The sequence below is a fragment of the Spea bombifrons genome, chromosome 3 (assembly GCF_027358695.1).
Source record: "Spea bombifrons isolate aSpeBom1 chromosome 3, aSpeBom1.2.pri, whole genome shotgun sequence".
Lineage (NCBI taxonomy): Eukaryota > Metazoa > Chordata > Amphibia > Anura > Pelobatidae > Spea > Spea bombifrons.
In genome coordinates, this window is record NC_071089.1 from 76,904,934 (window position 1) to 76,930,326 (window position 25,393).

Below are 25,393 nucleotides of genomic sequence, written 5' to 3' on the forward strand. Positions count from 1 at the left end.
TGACACACGTTGCTGTAAAGACATTATATGAGACGATCTACATTATTTTAACACAATCACATATAAACTTGTATGTGCTATACAAAAATGACAGTATTAAATTACTGTACATCTAAGTTAATATTGTCTGGCACAAACAGAAAGTTGCATTTATGAAATGATTGTAGCCCAGCTGTATGAAAGTTTGGTATAAAATTCCTGTAGAACAACAGATTTTATGAGCGGTTACTTTTCTAGTGTTCTTACGTCATATCATTTTGCAATATTATTTGGAACCATCAACAATATGGCTGTATCCATTGTAAATTTACTAGATCATAGGGAATTATGTATAAAAATGGGAATTAGTGCAAAGCTGCAAAGTTTGAATAGTACTCTTATCACCATAACAACCAAATGGAATGTTCGTGTTGACTGGACCATTTGGGTCTATTCTCTATAAGAAGTCAATTGACGACTCAATTTTGGTCGTCAATTGACGACTCCTCGCATGCTAACACTCTAATTTTGCCGTTTACAAGAGAGGGCGTTCAAAGTCAATGTGTCCTCACTTATAATTCAAGCGGGTTGAGAGGTAACATATTCATTTAGGTTGAAAAAAATAGACACAAATCCATCATATTCAACCATCATGTTGATCCAGAAGACAAACCCCCCACATTGAAGGGATTTCTAATTGTGCCTCAAAAAAGGGAAAAAATCCTTCTCGATCCCACCTTTAGGGGCCAACTTCATTTAACCCCCATTAGCAGAGGGAGAAAGGGTATAAAGGCTTCCACCCCTCATTCTACCATGCAAGGGTGCAATAGTTAACCTCCTCTTGGTTAATACAGGGTTTGGAAACCTACATTTACATTTTTTAATAATGTCATTTTTAAAAATTATGTTTAATGTAGTGGAAGGCACTCACATGATGACATTTGTGAGTTAGCACTAAAGTTGGAACTAACACAATTAGTGAATTTGCGAGGTGACTGCTTTATTCCACTTTCATGCACACTCCTGTATGTGAGTTTTGGTTGCGAGTTGACTTTGAGAGTTTGCTGCTTCCTTCTTTGGTAAATAGACCTGTTTGTATGTAGGTGGAAAAGACCAATTTTCAAGCTTTGCGAGGAGTCACTTCTAATATGTAACCCACATTTTTCTGACATTAACAAGTGAGAGCTTGAACTATTTCATACTCTCAATGAGTACTTTGTGTTTATGGCACAAACACAATATTAATAAACCCTGTATTTCTTATATGCATACCTTTGATGTATGTACAGAAAAAGAGGCCCACATCTTGTTTTTAAAAAATATTCCAGTTTACAGCTTCTGATTGGGGAGTAGTTTTTAATATGTATATTTATTTATTTGAAAGTTCCTTTGCTAAATGCTACCAGTTGCAAACGGCAGGCCCATTTCCATTGGTATTTAGCGTGTTAATGCTTGTTAGAACAACATGTTCGGAAAGTCTTGAAACATTGTCAAAGTTGCTGGTCTGTGTGGTGAGTGATTTCCTGCTTTCAGTGCTAGCTCTGCCTCTTATAAGGTGATCCTCTTGATTTCTATGGACTCCATGACAGCAGCATGAAAACGCTGCTTTAAATTCCTCTCTGAATTTACCTGACAAACACAAATGTGAATTTCAGTCATATTTCAGTTAAAATCATTAAAAAAAAATTATATATACAGATAGTGTTTCATGTGAACATAGTAAAACACCCACATTTTGTATGTTAGTCATATTAATCCAACCAAAACTGTAACTAATCCTACGATGTGGCAAATAGCAAAACTGGCAAATACCAAATAGCCCTTGCATTTAACATTGCATGACTGTGTCCCATAGGACCAACCTCCTACCATACATTAAACCATAATCGGCACCAGCCAAAAAGCCTGCAAACATGGTATATAGATCCCAAGAGAAAAATTGTTTTAGATGCTTGTGTCAGGGCTGAGTCTCACTGGATGAAGCTTTGACATCCTCTGGATGCCCTGACATGGCTACAGCAAGGACATAGAACAAGGTGTCATACGTCTCGCACACTGTATGGATAGTTTTGTTGGATTATTAATTTGGGGATCTGTCTGACATGACAAGATATCTATAATAATAGTTAAAACATTAATTCTCTGTTATTCCATGATACTATTTATTAATATTAAAGGAATATTATTAATATTAACAATTCTTTAATATTAATTACTATTATCAATCTTAATACTATGTAGTATTGTTTATATTAATATATTGATATTATTTATAGTTACTTATTATATTAAAAGAATTGTTTTACTTTTTCTTTAACTGATGTTTGGTCCTCACACTGAAAAAATTGGTATGGCCATTTACTGCCCATAGGTTAACTAGGCATGCCATGTTTTGGATGACCATTGCTGATAACAAACAATAGCAAACAATTCACAGCCTGATTTTTTAATTTTGATTCATATCCCTAGAATTCATAATGGATTAAGTACCTCACATTGATCAGCTCTAGGTAGACATATTGTCCCACTGTTAGAAGAAGATAAAATAGTAATAAAAATACTTACCACTAAGAAAGTTGTAGATGATCGGGTTAGCTGCGCTATTTGCATACACTAACCAGTGTGAAAATGTAAACCAGGCATATACTGTCTCCCTGTCATTTGTCTGGGAAAACATCCCAAAAACTCTGAAGAGGAAAAAAATGTATCAATAGAATACATGATATACAGTAGATACGTTTATAGAGGTTAATCGAAAGCTTTCCTCCTGGAATGTGTTTCTTGTAACAAAATGCAAAGAGAGGGAACAGACGCAAAATCTAAATCAATATTCTTTGCACATATTTTTAAGGAACTTGGCATGTTAGTTTGTTCCAAACATGTTGGGAAACGTATCTCTCTTCATGTAATGCCAGATAGACTCAATGATGTTGAGATCAGAGGCCTGTGGGGGCTCATACCATCACTTCCAGGACTCTTTGTTCTTCTTTAAGATGAAGAAGTTCTTTATGACTTTGGCTGATTGAGGTCATTGTCATTAGACTTGTGCATTCGTCTTCGGGCGAACATGGAAACGAACACGAAGAGTGCGTTTTCGTGTTCGTTCCGAAGACACGCCGAAGAGAAGACGGCGGCGGTAAAACGTAGGCGAAGACGAAGACACACACCACGAAGATCTTCGTGATTGTCTTCGACTACCATTCCCCCCCTTCTATCTTACCTTGTCTTGTCTTCGCGGCTTCGCGGCAGTTCCCGGAAGTGGAAATCCGCAGGTTCGCCGTCACGGGTTACAGGGCAGTGCGAATGAGCCTATTGGTCGCCTACAGCGACCTCCTCTGGCATCAACCAATTGGTTGATGCCAGAGGAAGACCCTGCAGGTGACCAATAGGCTCACTCACTCGGTCTTTGTAACCCCTGACAGCGAACCTATGGATTTCCGCTCCCGTTAACCCCTTCGATGCTGCGTTATCTAACACAGCATCGAAGGGGTTAACGGGAGCGGAAATCCATAGGTTAAAGGGCCGTGCAAGCGACCAATAGGCCATACATTCTGAGCAAATCCCCAACTCTATTTGCAGAAATGCAGCCCTACACTTGTAAGGAGCCTCCACCATGCTTCATTGTTGGAAACGCTCATTCTTGTACAACATTCCAGCCCTTCAGTGAAGAAACTGCCTTCTGCTACAGCCAAATATTTCAAAAATTTCAGTCCAAAGCACCTGCTGACATTTTTCTGCACCCCAGTTACTGTGTTTTCATGAATAGGTGAATCGCTAGGCCTTGTTTCCACGTTGGCCTTTCGGTTGCAAGTCTTCAATGAAGACTACTTCTGACCTGACTCCTGATAGTAGATGGGAGCACCAGACTCCCATTGTTTTCTGCCAATGCTGAGCTGATGGCACTGCTGAACAACTTCAGATTGCAAAAGGAAGTACCAATGATGTGTCTTTTTTCTGCTGCATTAAGCTTCTTTGGCTGACCACTATGTCTACAGTCCTCAACATTCCCGTTTCTTTGTGCTTCTTCAAAAGTGCTAAGACAGAACATCTGAAAACCCCTGTCTGCCTTAAAATTCCTGCCCGAGAGAGACCTTGCTGATGCAGTACAACTACCTTGTGTCTTGTTGTTGTTCTCAGTCTAACCATGGTGTATGGCTTTTGACATTAAGCTGTCTTTAGAAACCTCACCCAGTTGTATTCCTCCACAGCTGTTTATGTTTCAGTTAATAATTGTGTTTCAGTCTACATATTATATGTATGATCATTAGCACCTGTTGGGTATAATTGTTTAATTGTACACCTATATGCCTACTAGATCAATTACTTTATGCAAGTGTACATAGAATAATTGATGCTGGTTTGAAAGCAAAGGTTAGTGCATTTTGTTAAATGATGAAAATAAATTAACGTGTTTCTTTTAAAGTATTCTTACCTTACAGCATATTTTTCACACCCGCCTAAAAGGTTTGCACAGCATGTGCGTGTGCTTTATAAGTTAGAATATGTTCCTATACAAAAGTAACCCAATGGTAACATGTTAAATATGTAATTAGGCATTACCTTTTAAGAATATTAAGGATACTTATTGGCAGGTAGCAAAGTGCAAATACCACCAAAACAACCATAAGCATTCGGGCTGTTTTCCTCCTTGCTCGGATCTGTTTAATTTCAGCTGCCACAGCATTACTTCTTGGTTTAGATACTTGTTGTCCTTGACCTCTAGACTGGATTGGACACTGCAAGGGCTTCCACTTTCTCTGAACTACAGATGATGTTCCTGGAATCTGTAATGTACAGCAGGCAAACATTTTAAAGGAAACACTAAAATGGATCAGTTATCAGAATAAAGATTTCATTTTCTTAAATTTTAAATTATTCAGACAGTTAGCATTTGTATTTCCAGCACATTGTTATGAAATAAGCTGCTATCTCTAAGTATTCAACCATATGATATGATCTGGGAGCTTCTGGGCTCTGGCTACCCGGAGCCTTCCCTTGTAGGACGCGGCCAGGACTGCCCACTGATGTCAGCGGGCGGTCCAATGAAGTCGGTGGGAGGTTATATTATATCAGGTTTATAGTCTGATTTATAAAGATCACTTCTTAATCTTAAGTAATAATGTTCCTGAAATAGGATATGTGAGATTAAGTAAAATACATTTTTAAGTCAGAAAGATTGAATGGTATCCACAAAGAATTGTAGACCTTAAAGACGTATTCCTACTCTTTTACAAAAAAATGAACATAATAAGTATAATGTTGTACCAGAAAAATGCAATACATTCATGGGGCGACTTGTAATCACCTTGTAATTATGAAACATTTGCCAATGGTGGTTTGTAACTCCTGGACCAAAGTTAGTTTCTCTTTTGGTACTACCCTTAGTGCTAGCATCTAGTATGATATATAATCAATATAAGCAGTGACATACGTCAAATTCCGTAGGTATATATTACCACCCTTTGTCGATTATTAACTAAGAATTATTAAAGTTAAATGTCAAATCAAAAGGCTATCAGATATTACATATTCTTCAAAGAGATCAAAGCATCTTACCTGACGGCACCATAGTTTTCGAAAAATTTGTAAGTATGCAAGAATCATCAGGCACAGTGGGACCATGTAAGTTATGAAGAAGAAACAAATGTGATATACTTTGGAATAAATTTCTCCTAGGAAAAAAGAGAAAAAGGTACTTTTTTGCTACACTTATGACATGTGCTAATTATCTAAATGGTAGACTGGTGCATTCGGATTCATACGAATTAAAATGTTAACAAAATTCATTAATTTTGTAAATTCGTCCAAAAACGAAACAAACAAAATTGAATCATTGAATTGTTGCTTGAATTTCATGGTTCTTTCACACTCACACACTCTGACCTATTCTCCCTCACACTCTCATTCACATCCAGCTCCACTTCTTCATCATCTTGTTTTTCTGTTTTCTTTCTTCATCTGCTGCTCCTTTTGTCTTCTTTCTTTGTCCGCTTCTTTGTGGACATGGTCTACCGGTGAACTGGCACAAAAGGGCAGAACGGGGGAGAGGCCCTCCCTGTGGTTATGCCCTTTTGCAGAAGTGCTCTGAGAGGCCAGATTAATGCAGATAGATTTGCAGAGAAAAAGAGTTACAGAAACACTTCTCTTTCTCAGTGAATCTCTCTTTATGATTCTGGTGTCCAAACTTCAGCAGAATGGCAGAGGTTCTGGCACACCCTCTCCCTGTGGCTCCACCATTTTGGAGAAGTACATTAGGAGTCCAGAATTCTGAAGCTAGATTTGCTGAGGAAGAAAAGCATTTCTATACCCATCATTCTCCACAAATCTATCTGCATTATTTTGGCCTCTCTGTTCACTGAGAAATTAATGAAGATAGAAGACACAGGGAGCAACAGATGAACAGATAGGAACCATTCAGCCCATCTAGTCTGCCCAACCTCTGAATACTTTCCTTTTCCTTGGCCTTATCTCATATCTAGATTAGCCTTATGCCTATTCCATGCTTGCTTAAACACCTTCACTGTATTAACCTCTACCACTTCTTATGCTGGAAGGCTAGTCAATACATCCACTACCCTTAGTAAAGTAATATTTCATGATATTACTTTTAAACCTTTGCCCTCCCAATTTAAGACTATGTCCTCTTGTGATAGTATTTCCTATTTTTAATAAACCCCCTTCCTTTATAAACTCACTTCTTTTATTGATTCCCATGTTGATTACAGCTTATTCAGTAAATAATAAACTACATTTGCTTTTTAAAATTGTATTTTTTTTGTTAGAAATGGAACAAGGTCTGTATATGTTAAGAACATTTCAATTATCCATGAGAACAGGTTGTTGGTCTCACCATTTTACTGAGAGAAGGAAAAGAAAAAACAATTTACTGGCCAGACTCAGACTATAGCGTGTGATGGGGAGAACATCAATAGGAATCATTTTGATAAAGGTTATAAAGGGAATACTTGGCCCACTATAAACCAGTAAGCCTTACATCAGTAGTTGGCAAATTAATGGAAACCATGCTAAATTATAGGATTGTTAAATATCTGGTAAGTAAATGGTTTGCATGATCAGAAACAGCACGGGTTTACTACAGCAAGATCTTGTCAAACTAACGTAATCTATTTTTTTGACTGGGTAATTAAGATAATAGACCAGGGAGGAACTGTTGATATAACTTATCTAGATTTTAGTACGGCATTTGACACTGTCCCTCATAGAAGACATATAAATAAATTGCAGTCTATGGATATGGATGCCAGAATAGTTGAATGGGCAAGCCAATGGTTGAGTGATAGGGGTCAGAAGGTTGTAGTTAATGGTGTATATTCAGAGGACGGACTTGTCACTAGTTGGGTACCTCAGGGATCAGTTACTTTTTTATGATAATATTACAGAAGGTCTTAATGGTATGATATGTCTTTTTGCAGATGATAGAAAGGTCTGCAACATTAATAAATGTAAAATAATGCACTTGGGATGTAAAAAGCCCAAGGCAGAATATAGAATGGTGGCACTGTACTGTCAGTAACAATGGAAGAGAGGGACATAGGGGTAATTATTTCTGATGACTTAAAGGTAAGCATCTCAAAAAGCAAGCAGGATGCTGGGTTGCATAGGGAGAGGCATTAGTAGCAAAAAAAGAGGGATGTGATTATGCCACTTTACAGATCTCTAGTCAGGCCTTACCTAGAATATTGTGTACAGTTCCGGAGACCCCATCTCCAGAAGGATATTGGCACAATGGAGAGAGTTCAGATGAGAGCTACACACATGGTAAGTGGTTTGCAGGACAAAAATTATCAGGAAAGGTTAAATGATCTTAATATGTATAGCTTGGAGGGAAGAAGACATGGGGGGATGCAATAGGAACATTTAAATACTTAAAGCGATTTAACAAAGTACAGGAGGTAAGCTAATTTGAAAGGAGGAGCAATGTTAGAACAAGAGGTCATGGTCTAAAACTTGAAGGCCAGATGTTTAGATGTAACGTAAGAAGTTTTACTTTACTCAGAGGGTAGTAGATACCCTAGGTAATAGAACCATCTCCCAGCAGCTGTGGGGAGGCTAATACAGTAAGGGAATTTAAACCAGCATGGGATAGACATAAAGCTTTCCTCACTCTAGGACCTGACCAAAGACTGAGGCTTGGTTTCCATTGGGGTTTTTTTTGCTAAAAACGCCTATAAAAACGCCAATAGCGCCACCTGGCGTTTTTTTGTGAAAAACGCATGCAGCCAGATGTTAGCTGTAATTCAATAGGAAATCGCAAAATGCCATTTCCACTTGGCGTTTTTCTGTCTGGCGTTTTTTCAGTCCTCTTTGGCGTTTTTCTGCTTTTTTGGGCTCTGTGGCAGTTTTTCAAAACTGCAGCATGTTGACACTCTGGCGTTTTTTGCAAGAAATCTTGGCTTTTTTTCTCCAATAGAAGTCTATGGGAGAGAAAAAACGCCATGAGGCTAGGTTTCCACTTGGGTTTTTGTCCGGCGTTTTTTTCTTGATGAAAAACGCCAGGAAAACTGCCAAGAAAACTGCCACTGCATTTAGCTGCGTTTTGGCGTTTTTTCTGCAGTTTTTTCCGGCGTTTTAGCCTTTCTGTGGAAATTGCTTTTTTTGACCTTAGGCAGTTTTTCCAGCCTTTACAAGTTAGAAGTTTCACCCAGCTAAGGCTAGGTTTCCACTTGGGTTTTTGTCCGGCGTTTTTTTCTTGATGAAAAACGCCAGGAAAACTGCCAAGAAAACTGCCGCTGCATTTACCTGCGTTTTGGCGTTTTTTCTGCAGTTTTTTCTGGCGTTTTAGCCTTTCTGTGGAAATTGCTTTTTTTGACCTTAGGCAGTTTTTCCAGCCTTTACAAGTTAGAAGTTTCACCCAGCTAAAAGGGATTAGGATAAATGGCAAGTATCTGCCCTCTCCTGATGTCATTTACTTGGTAGACCCTTTTGTCTCTTTTCTGTGGTTTGTAAGGCATGCTTTATTTCGAATGTCTGCTCCTCTGGGAAGATTGGCCCCAAATGATGGTGCAAATTGTTTGCTGTTGCTTTTGGCACGCAGGATCCGGTCGCGTATGTTTGTTTGTAATGGCATGTTTGTTCCAAATGGTGTAAAATTCAATATGAACCAGTCCAGGACTTTGTTTTGTGTGAAACTGTTTGTTTTCAGCCTATTTCTCGTAGGACACACAGATACTGGGTCCATCCTCTGCATTGTAACTGTGGAAAAAACGCCATAAAAAACGCCAAGGCAATAAACCCACATGGCTTTTTCATGGCGTTTTTTCTCTCCCATAGACTTCTATTGGAGAAAAAAAGCCAAGATTTCTTGCAAAAAACGCCAGAGTGTCAACATGCTGCAGTTTTGAAAAACTGCCACAGAGCCCAAAAAAGCAGAAAAACGCCAAAGAGGACTAAAAAAACGCCAAACAGAAAAACGCCAAGTGGAAATGGCATTTTGCGATTTCCTATTGAATTACAGCTAACATCTGGCTGCATGCGTTTTTCACAAAAAAACGCCAGGTGGCGCTATTGGCGTTTTTATAGGCGTTTTTAGCTAAAAAAAACCCAAGTGGAAACCTAGCCTAAAAGGGATTAGGATAAATGGCAAGTATCTGCCCTCTCCTGATGTAATTTACTTGGTAGACCCTTTTGTCTCTTTTCTGTGGTTTGTAAGGCATGCTTTATTCCGAATGTCTGCTCCTCTGGGAAGATTGGCCCCAAATGATGGTGCAAATTGTTTGCTGTTGCTTTTGGCACGCAGGATCCGGTCGCGTATGTTTGTTTGTAATGGCATGTTTGTTCCAAATGGTGTAAAATTCAATATGAACCAGTCCAGGACTTTGTTTTGTGTGAAACTGTTTGTTTTCAGCCTATTTCTCGTAGGACACACAGATACTGGGTCCATCCTCTGCATTGTAACTGTGGAAAAAACGCCATAAAAAACGCCAAGGCAATAAACCCACATGGCTTTTTCATGGCGTTTTTTCTCTCCCATAGACTTCTATTGGAGAAAAAAAGCCAAGATTTCTTGCAAAAAACGCCAGAGTGTCAACATGCTGCAGTTTTGAAAAACTGCCACAGAGCCCAAAAAAGCAGAAAAACGCCAAAGAGGACTGAAAAAACGCCAGACAGAAAAACGCCAAGTGGAAATGGCATTTTGCGATTTCCTATTGAATTACAGCTAACATCTGGCTGCATGCGTTTTTCACAAAAAACCGCCAGGTGGCGCTATTGGCGTTTTTATAGGCGTTTTTAGCAAAAAAAAAACAAGTGGAAATCTAGCCTCAAAAAGCCATGTGGGTTTATTGCCTTGGCGTTTTTTATGGCGTTTTTTCCACAGTTACAATGCAGAGGATGGACCCAGTATCTGTGTGTCCTACGAGAAATAGGCTGAAAACAAACAGTTTCACACAAAACAAAGTCCTGGACTGGTTCATATTGAATTTTACACCATTTGGAACAAACATGCCATTACAAACAAACATACGCGACCGGATCCTGCGTGCCAAAAGCAACAGCAAACAATTTGCACCATCATTTGGGGCCAATCTTCCCAGAGGAGCAGACATTCGAAATAAAGCATGCCTTACAAACCACAGAAAAGAGACAAACGGGTCTACCAAGTAAATGACATCAGGAGAGGGCAGATACTTGCCATTTATCCTAATCCCTTTTAGCTGGGTGAAACTTCTAACTTGTAAAGGCTGGAAAAACTGCCTAAGGTCAAAAAAGCAATTTCCACAGAAAGGCTAAAACGCCAGAAAAAACTGCAGAAAAAACGCCAAAACGCAGGTAAATGCAGTGGCAGTTTTCTTGGCAGTTTTCCTGGCGTTTTTCATCAAGAAAAAAACGCCGGACAAAAACCCAAGTGGAAACCTAGCCTGATAGGGGTTTAGGCTTGGTTTCCATTGGGGTTTTTTTTGCTAAAAACGCCTATAAAAACGCCAATAGCGCCACCTGGCGTTTTTTTGTGAAAAACGCATGCAGCCAGATGTTAGCTGTAATTCAATAGGAAATCGCAAAATGCCATTTCCACTTGGCGTTTTTCTGTTTGGCGTTTTTTCAGTCCTCTTTGGCGTTTTTCTGCTTTTTTGGGCTCTGTGGCAGTTTTTCAAAATCGCAGCATGTTGACACTCTGGCGTTTTTTGCAAGAAATCTTGGCGTTTTTCTCCAATAGAAGTCTATGGGAGAGAAAAAACGCCATGAAAAAGCCATGTGGGTTTATTGCCTTGGCGTTTTTTATGGCGTTTTTTCCACAGTTACAATGCAGAGGATGGACCCAGTATCTGTGTGTCCTACGAGAAATAGGCTGAAAACAAACAGTTTCACACAAAACAAAGTCCTGGACTGGTTCATATTGAATTTTACACCATTTGGAACAAACATGCCATTACAAACAAACATACGCGACCGGATCCTGCGTGCCAAAAGCAACAGCAAACAATTTGCACCATCATTTGGGGCCAATCTTCCTAGAGGAGCAGACATTCGAAATAAAGCATGCCTTACAAACCACAGAAAAGAGACAAAAGGGTCTACCAAGTAAATGACAGCAGGAGAGGGCAGATACTTGCCATTTATCCTAATCCCTTTTAGCTGGGTGAAACTTCTAACTTGTAAAGGCTGGAAAAACTGCCTAAGGTCAAAAAAAGCAATTTCCACAGAAAGGCTAAAACGCCAGAAAAAACTGCAGAAAAAACGCCAAAACGCAGGTAAATGCAGCGGCAGTTTTCTTGGCAGTTTTCTTGGCAGTTTTCCTGGCGCTTTTCATCAAGAAAAAAACGCCGGACAAAAACCCAAGTGGAAACCTAGCCTTAAACCTCTTACTTAAGGAAAAAAGGCAGACTACATGGGCCAGATGGTTCTTATCTCCATACCTAGGAACTTCTGAGCTCCGGCTACCCGGAGTCTTCCCTTGCGGTCCCAGGGGCGTTCCATTCAAAGGAAATGGGTGGGGAGTGGGGCGCCAAATTCTATGTCTATATGTAATATCCAGTAAGCAATCCCCAACTTAATAAACATGCTGGACACATTTTTACATTCTTTCTATTGTTACTTGTGCAATATGTAATCAATGTTATACTATTATAATTAAGTTATATTTTAAGTGTGATTTTTTTTGTGCCTAAAGCTAAAAAAATATGAAAAATAATTAGAAAGCAACATATCTTGTGTTAGACAAGATTATGTAATTTTATTTTACTTGCCGCATACATTTAATCAATAAATTAAGTTCACTTAACTAGTATAGAATGCATATTAAAGGAAATGTATTATGTATATGCAGGTTTACACAATAGTACATGAGAAAAGGTCACACATTTTATCTATTTCAAATTTTTATGTATATATATTTATATATATATATATATATATATATATACAGTATATATATATATATATATATATATATATATATATATATATACATATATATATGTGTGTTATTTGTAATTTGTTATGCATCACCAACTATAACTTAAATTGCTAAAACAATTTTGTAAATTATGGTTCACTTACCTTCCCAACGCTCATCACAGACAGTGAATAAAATAGTTTTGTTGGCTAGTTCTGGAAACACACTACTGCACTCCATGACAATTGCCTGTGGGATCATTATAACACAGGATACAATCCAAATAATTATAATGCTGTTTCGTGCTCTCTTTGCAGTACTTTTGAACATTAATGGATGACAAATTGCGTACCATCTATCCAAGGCGATGCAACTGAGGGTTAGCACAGAAACAGAAACTGACACAGTCTGAGAAAAGATTAAATAAATTTCATATCAAACTACTAATCTTTTTGCGCCACCACACAACATCTCAAATTTCAACACACTACAATGCGAACCACGTTTTCACTAAAATGCAAAAATGAATTTATAAAATAAGTCACATTACCCATATTTATAATAACTGCCATGTTTTAAATACCATAAAATAAATGTACAGTTAAATACAGTTATTATGTAAAGCAATTATATTTTAATGAAATATGAAGCTGAAAGAAAGTCTATGCGTTTTATATGTATTATATTAATAATAGTATACTAATTATTATATACTATTATATTACTGTTACTGATGTTGGTCATTCTGGCCTGAGCCTGATTATTCTATTAGAATTCTGTGAATTCTCAAACTAATGAAACAGTTAACCATAAGAATAACCAAGCAAAGGTTTATATATCAAAGAATTATTTTTTCATAAATGTTAAAGGTTGCCATTCTTGAACTGCATCTTATATTATACAAGCTGTTCAAATTGGTGATAGGGAGGCACAGCTTATTGTCCATGTCTCCCATTGGGAAATATAATTTTTAACTCCTTTGTCCCTCTGAGCAGTCGATGGTATACTTGGGGACAATACATTCTCAGGTTGTTTTAATTACCCCTCTAATGCCCTCATAACTCGAATGACCATTGGTGAACTCTTGGTGAATACATACAAATATATGTAATGTTGATTGTAATGAGAGTTGGTGGGCAGTGAACATCTTATTAAAAGGTGTATATTTCTACTGGAATATGTACACGATCTTCGATTTTTTTTAATCTTAATTGATTTTTATTTTTTCAGGCAAATGTTTTTTGAAGCCTCTAGTAGGGTGGCATAAATATGGCCATTGCAGTGAATGTGATTGCTGTATTAAAAACAACTGGATTTCAAGAGCAATTATACTGGAACATGTTATCCAATTAAGAAATTGTTGTTTGGTCTTGTGGCCATCAATATGTAGGTAGAACATGCTGTTCCTTAAGACAAGGCTTTATTTTTACTTAAATACCAAATGTCTAATTTAAAAGAAATGGTAAATTAAGTTTTTTGTGTAAAAGATATGGAAATGCAATTGTAATTCTTTCATTAGCTAATTCCACCAGTTGCTCATTTAGGAGCCATGAACCGACCATTATATGGCAATATGGTTTAAATAACAACATGACCTTCTCTTTGTTAATGAGCTATACCTCTATTGCCATACGTTCCCTGGAAGATGAGATGCAGGTCTTTAATGGTCTAGTGGAAGTAAGCATCTATGCTTTTAATGCTCAGTTTTTCTCATTCCGAGTGATGCATAGTTTCCCTTTCATTAGGGCACTGATTTCTCTGTTTCCAGTTATTAATCAAGACCATGCAGCCAGGAAATGTAGAACAATGCATTGTGAGCCCGTACATGTACGGGCTGTGTCGTGAAGGGGTTAACTGATAATGTACAGTATTTTATGCTTTAGTAACAAGAACCCAAAGAATTAGATTAATGATGAGTTAAAGATTATAAATAAAACATTTTACTAAAGAAATAAAAATAATACCTGTAAGTAAGGGATAATTTTGCAGAGAGTTTTTCCAAAGAACCAAGTCTCTGTTATATCAACTACCAGGGTCGCAGGAAGACAAGTAATCGTAACAAGGACATCAGCAAGTGAAAGGTTGACTATAAAATAGTTAGTCACTGTCCTCATGTGATGATTCTTCCAAACTGCAACACAAACTAACAGTATACCAAAATGTTAATATAACAAAAAAATTAGATTTTTTTAGACAACCATAGACATAGATTTAAAAAATGTCATTACTGTGTAAAACATTAATATGTGAAACAATATTATTAAACCTGAAAAAAGCCAATGATCAGTAACCACTCACACTCCCTTCATCATCCCCTTAATCCTCTACCTTGTTCATAGTCTTTTTTCTAATAGCTGCTTGCGCAGCCTTGCTTTTACTGCGGGGTCCAGTGACAATGCGTTATATGGCCTCCACCGTGTTCCTACCTTGGTAACTCAGCTGGTCCAAGTCAGACTGTTCGAAGAATCTTGGACTTGGCCTCAGAGAGGCCTTTACTACGTCCCTAAATTGAGGGTTTTAGGTGACATTTCATATCTGCCAGCACCGTATGTAGATCTTTTGGCATTTAGGTAGGGTTGGAAGATTAAGCAGGAAGGTTGGCATTACGGTCAGTTCTTGATGCGGAAGGAGGTACAGTAGCATTGTCGATGGTTGGCTAAAGTATGCCTCTCACGTTATGGTGCATGGGGCTACTGCCCCTTCTGCCTTGCAGAAGTTATGACCCAGATAAGTGCCATAAGAATGTTTTCTCACTAAAAAATGGTTTGAAACTTGCCAGTTTGAAAAAAAATGGTATCTTTAAACATATTTATTTGTTTTGCTTGTAAAAAACACAACTGCTTTTAATAACAAAATCACAAAAAAATGTTTTACTTTCTGTGCATCTTATACAGGTTTCCTATACATTGGACTGGACTGAACTGCTCCCGGTGAACTATCTGCTTGTCAGAACAGACAGCAACTTTATATCCTCTCTTAGGGTGCGCCTCCACATGAGAGAGTCTCACATTTCCGCTTACTTGTGCTAAAATCTCCATCAACATATCAGTTTGATCATGGCCGCAAAGTCAGTCTAAAACCGAGAAAACCAACAATCTCAGAGATATTTTGCGTTCTTCAAGGGCCTCACCAGTGTAGTTGTTTGCCCTCTTGGCAAAGGTGAGTACAGAGGACCATCTCTACACTTGGGGTGAACACCAAATATCCCCCAGAGAAAGAAAATGCATACAAAAGTATGGGCTGTTTGACTGGGCTTGGCCCATGCATGCCTTCCCCTCCATGTAAAAACAAAATTGTACAATAATCACTGAATAAGTAGACTGCCTCAGTGACATATACACTATTATAAATGTATAAATAATTTGTAAAAACAGGAATTTAGTGTTTCATCACCTTGCCTCCTTTGTATTCTAAAATAGTAATTAATTACACTGTAATTTAACATAATTAACTTGTCTGTCCCAATCTACTAAATGTTATGCATAATAAATCATTCCATTTTCCATGCTGATCTTATTTATTAGTTCCCATGACACACCTTTTTTTGTGTTACGCTGTGGGAAATTATATTTCATTGTAGATAACTGTCTTTTGTTTCCAAAATAGCTTTTTTTAATTTATGCTTTATCATAGCCCTGCCGTATACAAAAGAATATAGACCAATAGCCCTGCACTACTACTACACTGAACAGTTTTAAACCTATAATATTATTCGAAAGGTTATGATGCGCAGGGAAGAAGAGAATCCCAGCGGTTACTATAGCTAGTTTATTACCTCTTTTTCCATCATTAAGCGGTACTAAACTGGTTCTCAATTACCCTGCATAAAAAAAAACTCTTGTAACTGATGAGAATTTCGCAGCCATGAGAATATGTGAAATCAAATATTTGGATACTCCATTCAGAATTGGCCAGTGCAGATGTTGCCAATATTTAGTTTATTCAAGATGTTATATATCATATCCCAAAATGTAATCAGTGAATATGCGTGAATATAACATATGTATAACATCCCTAACTCTCTTTTATATCTTCATAATTTAGGAGAAATATTTGAGTACATTTTATATAAGGTTATCGGGATATAATACCATGTTTGAATCATTTTATATTGAAATTCTACCAAGTTGAAACAATGAATAACTTTTTTTAAGTTTTGGAATAATATTAATCCAGTCCTTCTATTCAATTTCATCCTTACAATCTAAATAGATTTTTAGTTTCTATTCCAGAATCCTGTCAAATTGAGAGGAAAAGCCTCATTAGATGGACTTCCTTCTTCTGTATCTTCAAACTTAAACATGCCCTTTTGTTCCCAATGCTTTAGATCCATATAAGTCATGTTACAGTCCAAAGGAATTTCAGCCAATTTTTGATTTCTGTGCCAAGACTAAAATTCTTTCAAAATTTCAGATCTTTTGAATTGCTTCAGATCTTTTGAATCTTTTGAATTTTTCAATGTATAGAACGTGAAGAAGTGAAACCCAGTGTCAAAAAGTGAAAAATAAAGAAAGAAAAAGAAATACTTTCCTTTCTTGCGGTCGGGTCTATAGCTGCAACCCTACAAAACACTCTCCACGGAATGTTGAAAAGGGGAATACAAAATTGACTTCTGTCTAGGGGCGCTTAAAACCGCGATCACGAATAGCTCATACAACGATATAAAAAAGGAAAAAGAGAAAAAAATATAGTGTAATACAGTAAAAACAATATAACTCCGGCACAAAGCTTCAATGAATGCACTCACAATGTGGATAAGCTTTTAGCGCGTATATCACAACCACTCCTCGGTGTATGTGTTGATTCCTTGGCTCCACATGTATGTAAGACAAAAAAAATCTAATAGGGTGATACCTTTATCATCAATATGTGTGCTATGCAGTAATGCACTCACATTTAGTAGAGAGATATCAAGCTCATCTGGTTTGTTGTCCTGGAGTGGAGCCGATCCTTTGATGAAATTCCTGAGGAGGTTATGCTGGTTTCCACAAGAAGATTTCTTCAATATTCCAGTGTAGATATGGATAAAGTGCAAGTGCTTATGTATATAATAAATAGTATGTGTTCATTAAATATGTGCCATAAATGGATCCAAATGGTTACAAAATCATTTAATCTGGGACTAAGCCCTTACCACACTCTCGTGGGCAACTACACCATATAGGTGTTTACAAAGTTGTCCAGACGTGCTAAAAAAGTACTTAAACAATATAAAAATATATAATAAATAAAATATATATGAAAATATATTTAAAAAGACAAATCAAGTCCAAAATGAACAATCCTCAACGCGTTTCGCCGTTTAAAGGCTTCCTCAGGAGGTATAATCGTGGCCGAATGGTGTTCATCCTTTTATGCTCCCTCGGATGCGTCGTCTGCGTTCTTTTCGTTCAGTCTGTTTGTGTGTCTATTGCCGTCGCGTCATCACGTATTCGTTCTGCGGCGTGCGTGCATGCTGTATGTCCCATCTGCGTGTCAATTTTCATGTTCCGTTACTTCCTACCCGTATAGTGTATCGGGTATGTATTTTTTCTTGAATCTGCGTGCAATGAGGGATCACGTATCCCGGGAACAAAATAAAAAATTAGAGATGTCCGCATAACAGCGTTTGTTTTATTTAAAGCTCGGAGGGACGGGGGATTATTCATATATAGATGAAAATCGGCTAGTGGGAGTCGTAAGTACCCATTGCATGGGCGGATCATCATCAAAACCATGATTTTATATATTAAGATAGGGGTAAAACACGATCCATTGTGTATCAATAAATCATATCAATGGGTTATGAGGGTGATGCCCAGTATGTCCATGGCTTATACAAATGGGCTCGTAAAGGGGATAAAAGAAAATTAAGAGATAAAGGGATAAGGGGATAAAATATACTATTCGGGTCATCAATATGGTTCAGTTTGCACTGTCTACGTTTATATATAAAAAAAAATTACAGATAGAGACCCATAAAGAGAAGGAATGAATAGGAATAAAACAATATATGTAGAATGTAAATTATTACAATATATATATATATACCCATAAGGTGGTAATATCTTTTTGTGTATACAAAAAAGTATATATCAAAGGAGAAGTGAATATTATCATAAAGTGATGTACAAAAGGTGAGTGAATTTTTGTCATATATTTATATTCCTGTGTGTTCTTATTTATTTATTTTTATTTATTTATTTACTTGCATATTATCCTGTAAAGCTATACACAAGGTGGGTGTGTTTTTTATATAATTCTATTCTTGTATGTTTTTATTTGTTTTTATTTTTATTATTATTTTTTATTTTTTATTTATTTTTTGTTATTTATTTTTTTTAATGTTTCTAACTTGTGTGGGGTGAATAAGATCTATTTCATTCAAGTAAGAACTTTATATCTTAATCGTGTCCTATCATGTGTCCTGGTGAGTTATCCATAAAATTGTTTATTTGTGAACAAACATCTTGACACAAAGTCAAATGGTGAAAAAAGGGGCGAAAAACGGATATTCCTACAAAAAAGACAAAATGTCTATTTCTAAGTTCAGGCCACCCTTTTTGTATGTCTTTAATTTAAAAATCCATTCAGTTTCTTTTTTGGATAGATGTTCTATATTATTGCCCCCTCTCCAAAACCTCGCGGTTTTAAGCGCCCCTAGACAGAAGTCAATTTACTATTTTTCAATGCCTGGTGCACATATGCCTCCCTCATTCATAGTTTTATAAAGAAGTCACCTTGCCAATCTAAGTTTCCTTCCCCTCCAGGCATAATTATTAAAGGTTTTTTGAATACTTGCAAGCCATGAATTTGGACAAGTCTACAATCATACTAAAAATATAGTTCCATCTAGGTAGTTCATAGGATTTAAGTACATTATTAAGTCCCCACCAAGAGATTTGTAAATGGCCCCATTCTTGTATTATTAATTAATACATTCTTGTAGTATTTATTAATCTGCCCAAGCAAAGTTTTATAATTGATTTCTCAAACCTTCTGGGATCAGAGGTAATCCAGTTCTAACAACAAAATGTTAAAAAAAAAGTCCAAAGACATAAAAAATAAAACATTTATTTTTATGAGTGTTAAAATTAGTGCTGTATCCTTCCAAAAATAATGGTATGGAATGAGTTAAAATACTAGCATTTGAAATACCTATGAGGTGACTAGTTTTTTTTTTTTAAAAAAAGGATGGTTTGATGGGGTACATTGGACAGGGTTTAAAGATTATGTCCCAAACAGGACATGGGCGCAAAAATGCGGACCTCCCAAATGTGGTCTTTACCTCCCAAACAACCTGACAAACCCATGAATGGGTAGTATCTTGGGGGATGTTGCTGAACACATATTGAGATGTTGTTTGGCAGTGACATATAGAGGAGCTGTACATTTATACCTGAAGTACAATTTGTGTGAAAAAACCCCACAACATAAATTACTAACACAAATTTTGACAAAGGCTGGTAGTAGAATAAGCGCATGGAAAGTTTAAAAATAGCAGCATTTGAAATACTCTAGGGTTTCTAGTTTTCAAAAAATATAAGGTTTGATGGGGTAAATTGAACTGACCTGCTTCAAAGATTTCTCAAATAGGACATGGGGACAGGATTACCAGATTTGAAAAAAATGTTTTGAATTATCAAAATGCTACTTGTACTTATTGCCCAATAACTTGCAAAAAATCAAACACAAAAACCCCATAAAAACATTAGGTGTTTGTAAATCAGGACAATATAAGAATCTATTTAGCAGTTCTTTGTTTTATTTTTTCCTACTTCAGAGAGAGTATTTTCCAAGATGCGTACCAGATATTTATTATGTGCATATGTATTGACTAATGTAAAAATTGTATCATCTAGTCCACAGACTAAAACATTGTATCTTGCTTCTTGATCTATACTTTCATATATCAATTCAAATTTCAGATTATCCGAATTTCATATTATCAAGATTGCCATCCTTCTTTTTGATCCTCTAAGGGGGCAGTTATGACCTTCGCATATTCTCCAAATTTCTTTTTAGGGTTATTTTGTTTTTTCCCCCAGTGCGTTTCTTGTAAAAAAATATATATCTATATTTTCCTTCTTGAAAATGCTCCTTAAATAACTCTCTTATAAGGAGCATTCAGCCCTCAGGAATGCAGAATTAACTTAACCATTAATAAACCATAAACTATAGCATCTCTCCCCTAATAACCACAATCCATTGTTCAACAGTATATTTTTAATAGAGTACAATCAACACATGAAGATCCCAAAGGATCCCCTTTCAATTAGACACACATCTCTTTTAAAAGCATGTGCTTGACTATAAAATGAGATATCTTTCATATATATATATATATATATATATAAATATATATATAATATCTCATTTTATAAAAGCATGTGCTTATATTTATATACAGTTGATATAAAACATCTGCACACCCCTGTTAAAATGCCAGGTTCTTGTGATGTTAAAAAATTTTTCTTCTGCATCAATGTGTATTTTCTCTGTAACTATACTTATTGTTTGGCTCCTACACATTGTAACCACTATTTCTGTATGCAAGTTTTGTGAAACAAACGAGAAAACATAAATGCAAATAAAATTAAAAAAAATGTAAGTTTAAAAAACAAAATGAGACAAAGATAAATCATGTCAAAACTATTTCCAAAACTATTTCCACCTTTAATGTGACCAATAACGTGAAGCAAAACAAGCTGAAATCTTTGAGGGGGGGGGATTAAAAAAACCTCACAATAACCTGGTTGCATAAGTGTGCACACCCTCTTATAACTGTAACTGGGGCTATGGCTTTGTTCAGAATTAACCTATCACATTCAACCTCATGTTAAATAGAAGTCATTACACACTGCCCTTACACACACCTGCCTTTACACACACATATACACATACACTGCCCTTACACACACATATACACATATACACGTACTGTGAGGTTCGTCTTACCAGGAGGAATCCGGAACGCAGGAATGGAACACACTTGCTCTGTACAGAACACGCACAAGGGGCCTGGTGAGGGGATCAGGGCGCTTGGGAGTGTAGCTATAAGCACGGGTGGTCAGGACGGAGCCATTTAGTAGACCAGAGTCAGGGTGCCAGAGGTACACACGAGTCGTTGAGGTAGCCAGGGTCAAGATGCCAGAGGTACACAGGAGCCGTTAAGAAAGCCGTGGTCAAAATGCCAGAGGTACTCAGAGTTGTTAGGGTAGCCGGGGTCAGGGTGCCAGAGATACACAGGGTTGTTAGGGAAGCCGGAGTCGGGATGCCAGAAATACACGAAAACCGTTAAGCAGACCAGGGTCAGATACCAGGATACACAGGAGAGAAATAATTAAATATACGGAGGGGATCACGAGATACAGGAAGCACAAGTATAACTGAGCACCGGTAGAAGGGAGAATGAGGTTTTAATAGCCATATGGCTAATATATCTTTGGGCAGAATCCTGCCCTCTATTGGTAAGATACATTGAGTAGCATAATAACTTTGGATTTCAAGCATATGGAACAATGCTACTCAATGTATCTTACCAATAGAGGGCAGCATTCTGCACGAGAATATATTAGCCATATATGGTAGTGTGCTCATTGGTCGCCAGCAGGAAGCCCCCTGCTGGCAACCAATAGAGTTGCTCATACGGACACTTAAACTCCTGGCGCCAGAGCTGCTGCGGTACGCGTTAACCCTGTATTAACCCCTTAACCGGAAAAAACTAAGAAAAAAACGAACACGAAGAATGTCCACGAATATTCCCCCGAAGAGAAGACAGGAATGGGCGAATATTCGCGGAATACAAAGATTTTTTTTTTTGCCGAAGACGAGCACGAAGACAAAGAGCCCCCTGGTGCCCAAGTCTTGTAATAATCCTTCAAACATAATATATATTGATAACTGGAAAAAAGAGACTGTAAGCAAAACGAAAGGGATGTGCAGATGCAGAGAAAAAGGGAAAAGTTATGGGCACACAGAGGTAAAAGGATGAGGTGAAATGTGCATGATTAAAAACAGGATGAAAAAATACAGCTTCTGATAAACTTTAAATCAAGAAATTATATCAGCTTTGTTAATAATTTTCAGACTAAATCCTTTTGCAAAATGAGATTTCTTGTTTTGCATTTGTTTTTAAAAATATAAAATATGATGAATTTATTCACTACAGAGTTGTCTTAAAATGTGAGACCCATAAAAATTATTCTACATATATAGAAAGGACACTAGATGGCAGTCACCTATAATAAATGTAACATAAAGATTTCTTTCTACCAATCCACTGGCCTGCCTTTTATATTTCTAAATAATATCTAATGGCAGTTCAGAGAATACACATTTAAAATACATTACATAAACACTGCATTGGTTGTTTTAACTAATACATGTAGTTGTTTTAATATATGTATTTCTGTTGTTAGTATAAACGCAACATTATAAATTGATCTGCATTTTGCCAAATTATTGTTTTCACAGAATATTTTTTCAAATACAATGATAATGTTAATAAGTCAACATTTTCAGTAACTACAAATATATAGCTATTAATAAACAAAATCACTTACATGGTACCTTACATGGTGTACCATCCTCCAGTTCTTGAAGAATAGAGCTCCCTGATTGTATTCAAGACAATGAAGGTTTGGCAAGGGTTGTGGTTTTAGCTTTCTCACATCACCAGGCATTATGAAGGACCAACACCAGCAAGTTTGCCCAGCAGGAAGGGCTAAACTTGCCATATATATACGGCATAAATCAATTAGTAAGGAGAGTTTGGAGACATCTCCTTAACATAATTACATATTTTACACAACCATTAAAGATCTTCTTGTTGCAAAAGCTGATTGGGGGTTGGTTCTTCATAATGTTCACAATGTTCTCCTGTAAACTCTACGGCCAACTCTCCCTCCAATGGACAAAGCTCAAAGTTAGTGGTCCTCCCAGACCGAGATAGAGAACCACATGTGTCTAATCCACATATTATAAAGCTGTTTTTGAGAATTGGTATCTCAATTTGGAACAATGTGTGCCAGGACTTTGCCAGAATGTCACCTGGGAGATTAAGGTTGACCTAGACATCGGTATCTGTTTAATTACTTGTCACTCTCAGACAAAGAATATACTGTAAATCAATGTTCGCTTTAACACAGAACTAACGTTGGTAATAGTTTGCATTTACTATAATATGTAGCGATTGATGACTATTTTCTCATGTCACATATGTACAACCACCTCAAAAAGTGTCACAGTAACAATTAAAATAAGACTGGTAAAACACATTTTCACTCACTGTACAGTAAGATCAGTGTAAGCAACAGCAATACATGGATAACTACAGGACATATTTATTAGAATATTTGATACGTATTCATACTGCCAAATCTATCACCTTCTCACGGATTTCATGACATCAGACTACATTGTAAAATTATTTTTAGCTTATTACTTCTAAGAATAGTACTGCAGAGTGCATAAGATATTTTGAAGTTATATTAAAACAAACCAGCAGCCAACCAACAACATTTCACTTATAGAAAGATTAAATTATCCTTGAAGAAACATTTTAATGTCTCGGTTAAATTAACGTTTGTATTTTCTAGTGTACACGTGTAGTACCATTTATCACCACCAGGGTGGACAGTGCCATCCAGCACAACACACTCATTCTATGCTGCAGAACGTCATTTTCAGTGGGCTCAATTTAATAAATTAACTAGCTATTGATAACAATAGACTATACGATAATCATTTGTTAAAAAGAATCATTGTTTCTTCGATCTTTTAAGCCTAAAAAACTCAACTGCCCTTGAGTTGCAAGACATGACTACTCCATGACTAATTATTTATGTCAATGAAATTCCGAAGCAGACTATCAAAGAAAGGAGTAAAGTAATGAGGTTTTATGTTTTGATCGAGGTATGCAATCATAGCATAATGTTTATATTTTCATTGATCACTTACCTAGGATATTTCCAATAAGAGCTATAATAAAGACGGTGATATAACCCGCAATAAGCACCCATTCATACTCCTTTGGGTGTAAATATTCCCTCCAGAGGTAACGAAGGAATTCCTCGTCATAATCAGAAGATGGGTTAGGAAAAGGCTCCTGTGTCACGTTCAGTTCTTGCACAGACCAATTATTGTACAGTAGATCATCAAGTTTTGTTCCTGTCATACTAGCTGATCCGATCTGGTTAAACGCTGTAGTGCTTCCTTACCCCGGCGTAATTCATCAACTTCTAGTGATCTTCTGAATAACCCAAAGTGGAAAACCTAAAAGCACCAACATAGAGATGCCAGATCCCTAATTAGAACATAGGTCTCACTCCGAACTTTAAGATAACTGAAGCGATGTCAATATTCAGAAGATAAAGTAGAGGCAGGGATGAGAGACCATGTTCAGAAGTTCCACGGGTTGAGATGAGGTGCAGTCGATCTCACCGCTGTACATGCCCATGGAGAGCTTACTTAAGATGGGATCTAGTCAGCTTCCACTGGCATCCTATGCTTTTTGATTGAAAGCCCTTGAAGCCAAATTTCTAATTCCGTTTTAACAGCATTACGGTTGTTCCAAGTGCACACATCCTCCAGAATTTCTAAAATATTTACAAACAGCTAGCATTGTAAAGCACTGCACCAAACACTAGGTTGATGGCAAAGTGGAGAAGACTGGCAGTGTTCTTTTCTCTGTCCTAGTCACCCTGCATCTGTCTCTCACACCGTGCTTGCGTGAATCTCAAATACCTTAGTGTGCTCTCTCAGCTTTAAATCCAGAAGAGCTGCACGGATCTGAAGGAGAGCTAGCTTCTCCATCCAGCTGTATCTTTCTCATACTGTCCCATTAAACTACTGTATGCAGGAAACCAGTCAATGCTTTTGTGTGGCTGAACACTGGTAATTAAATCGGAAATGGTGTGTCACTAATACCTATTTAGGTTTATGAATGCACAAAATTACTCCTGCAGCAGATTACTCTTTAGAAAGATGGCTATGTTATCTCTAATTCCAGATTGATAAATAAGGTCTGATCTGGCGTTTACTGGAGTGGGGGATATTACAGATCGAGTGTATTTTTATGTC

General features: G+C 37.0%; 1 protein-coding gene across 1 annotated transcript; it reads right to left on the bottom strand.

The window, feature by feature from the left end:
• Window positions 1-1,315: 1,315 nt before the first annotated feature.
• HCRTR2 (hypocretin receptor 2) lies at window positions 1,316-24,548 on the bottom strand. Its single transcript, XM_053459750.1, has 7 exons — window positions 24,272-24,548; window positions 14,296-14,474; window positions 12,496-12,739; window positions 5,536-5,651; window positions 4,540-4,763; window positions 2,545-2,666; window positions 1,316-1,608 (listed from the first exon to the last, which is right to left on the bottom strand). Exons 1-7 carry the CDS (start codon window positions 24,486-24,488, stop codon window positions 1,379-1,381), a joined length of 1,332 nt encoding a protein of 443 aa, XP_053315725.1. The 5' UTR covers window positions 24,489-24,548; the 3' UTR covers window positions 1,316-1,378.
• Window positions 24,549-25,393: the final 845 nt, after the last annotated feature.

Bases quoted from the DNA above. Each gene is read 5' to 3' on its own strand.
- HCRTR2 (XM_053459750.1), bottom strand. From the start codon at position 24,488: ATGACAGGAACAAAACTTGATGATCTACTGTACAATAATTGGTCTGTG. The intron at 14,475-24,271 runs GTAAGTGATCAA...GTATACTGTTAG, and splicing joins TCTTATTGGAAATATCCTAG to TTTGTGTTGCAGTTTGGAAG. The intron at 4,764-5,535 runs GTAAGATGCTTT...TGTACATTACAG, and splicing joins GAAAACTATGGTGCCGTCAG to ATTCCAGGAACATCATCTGT.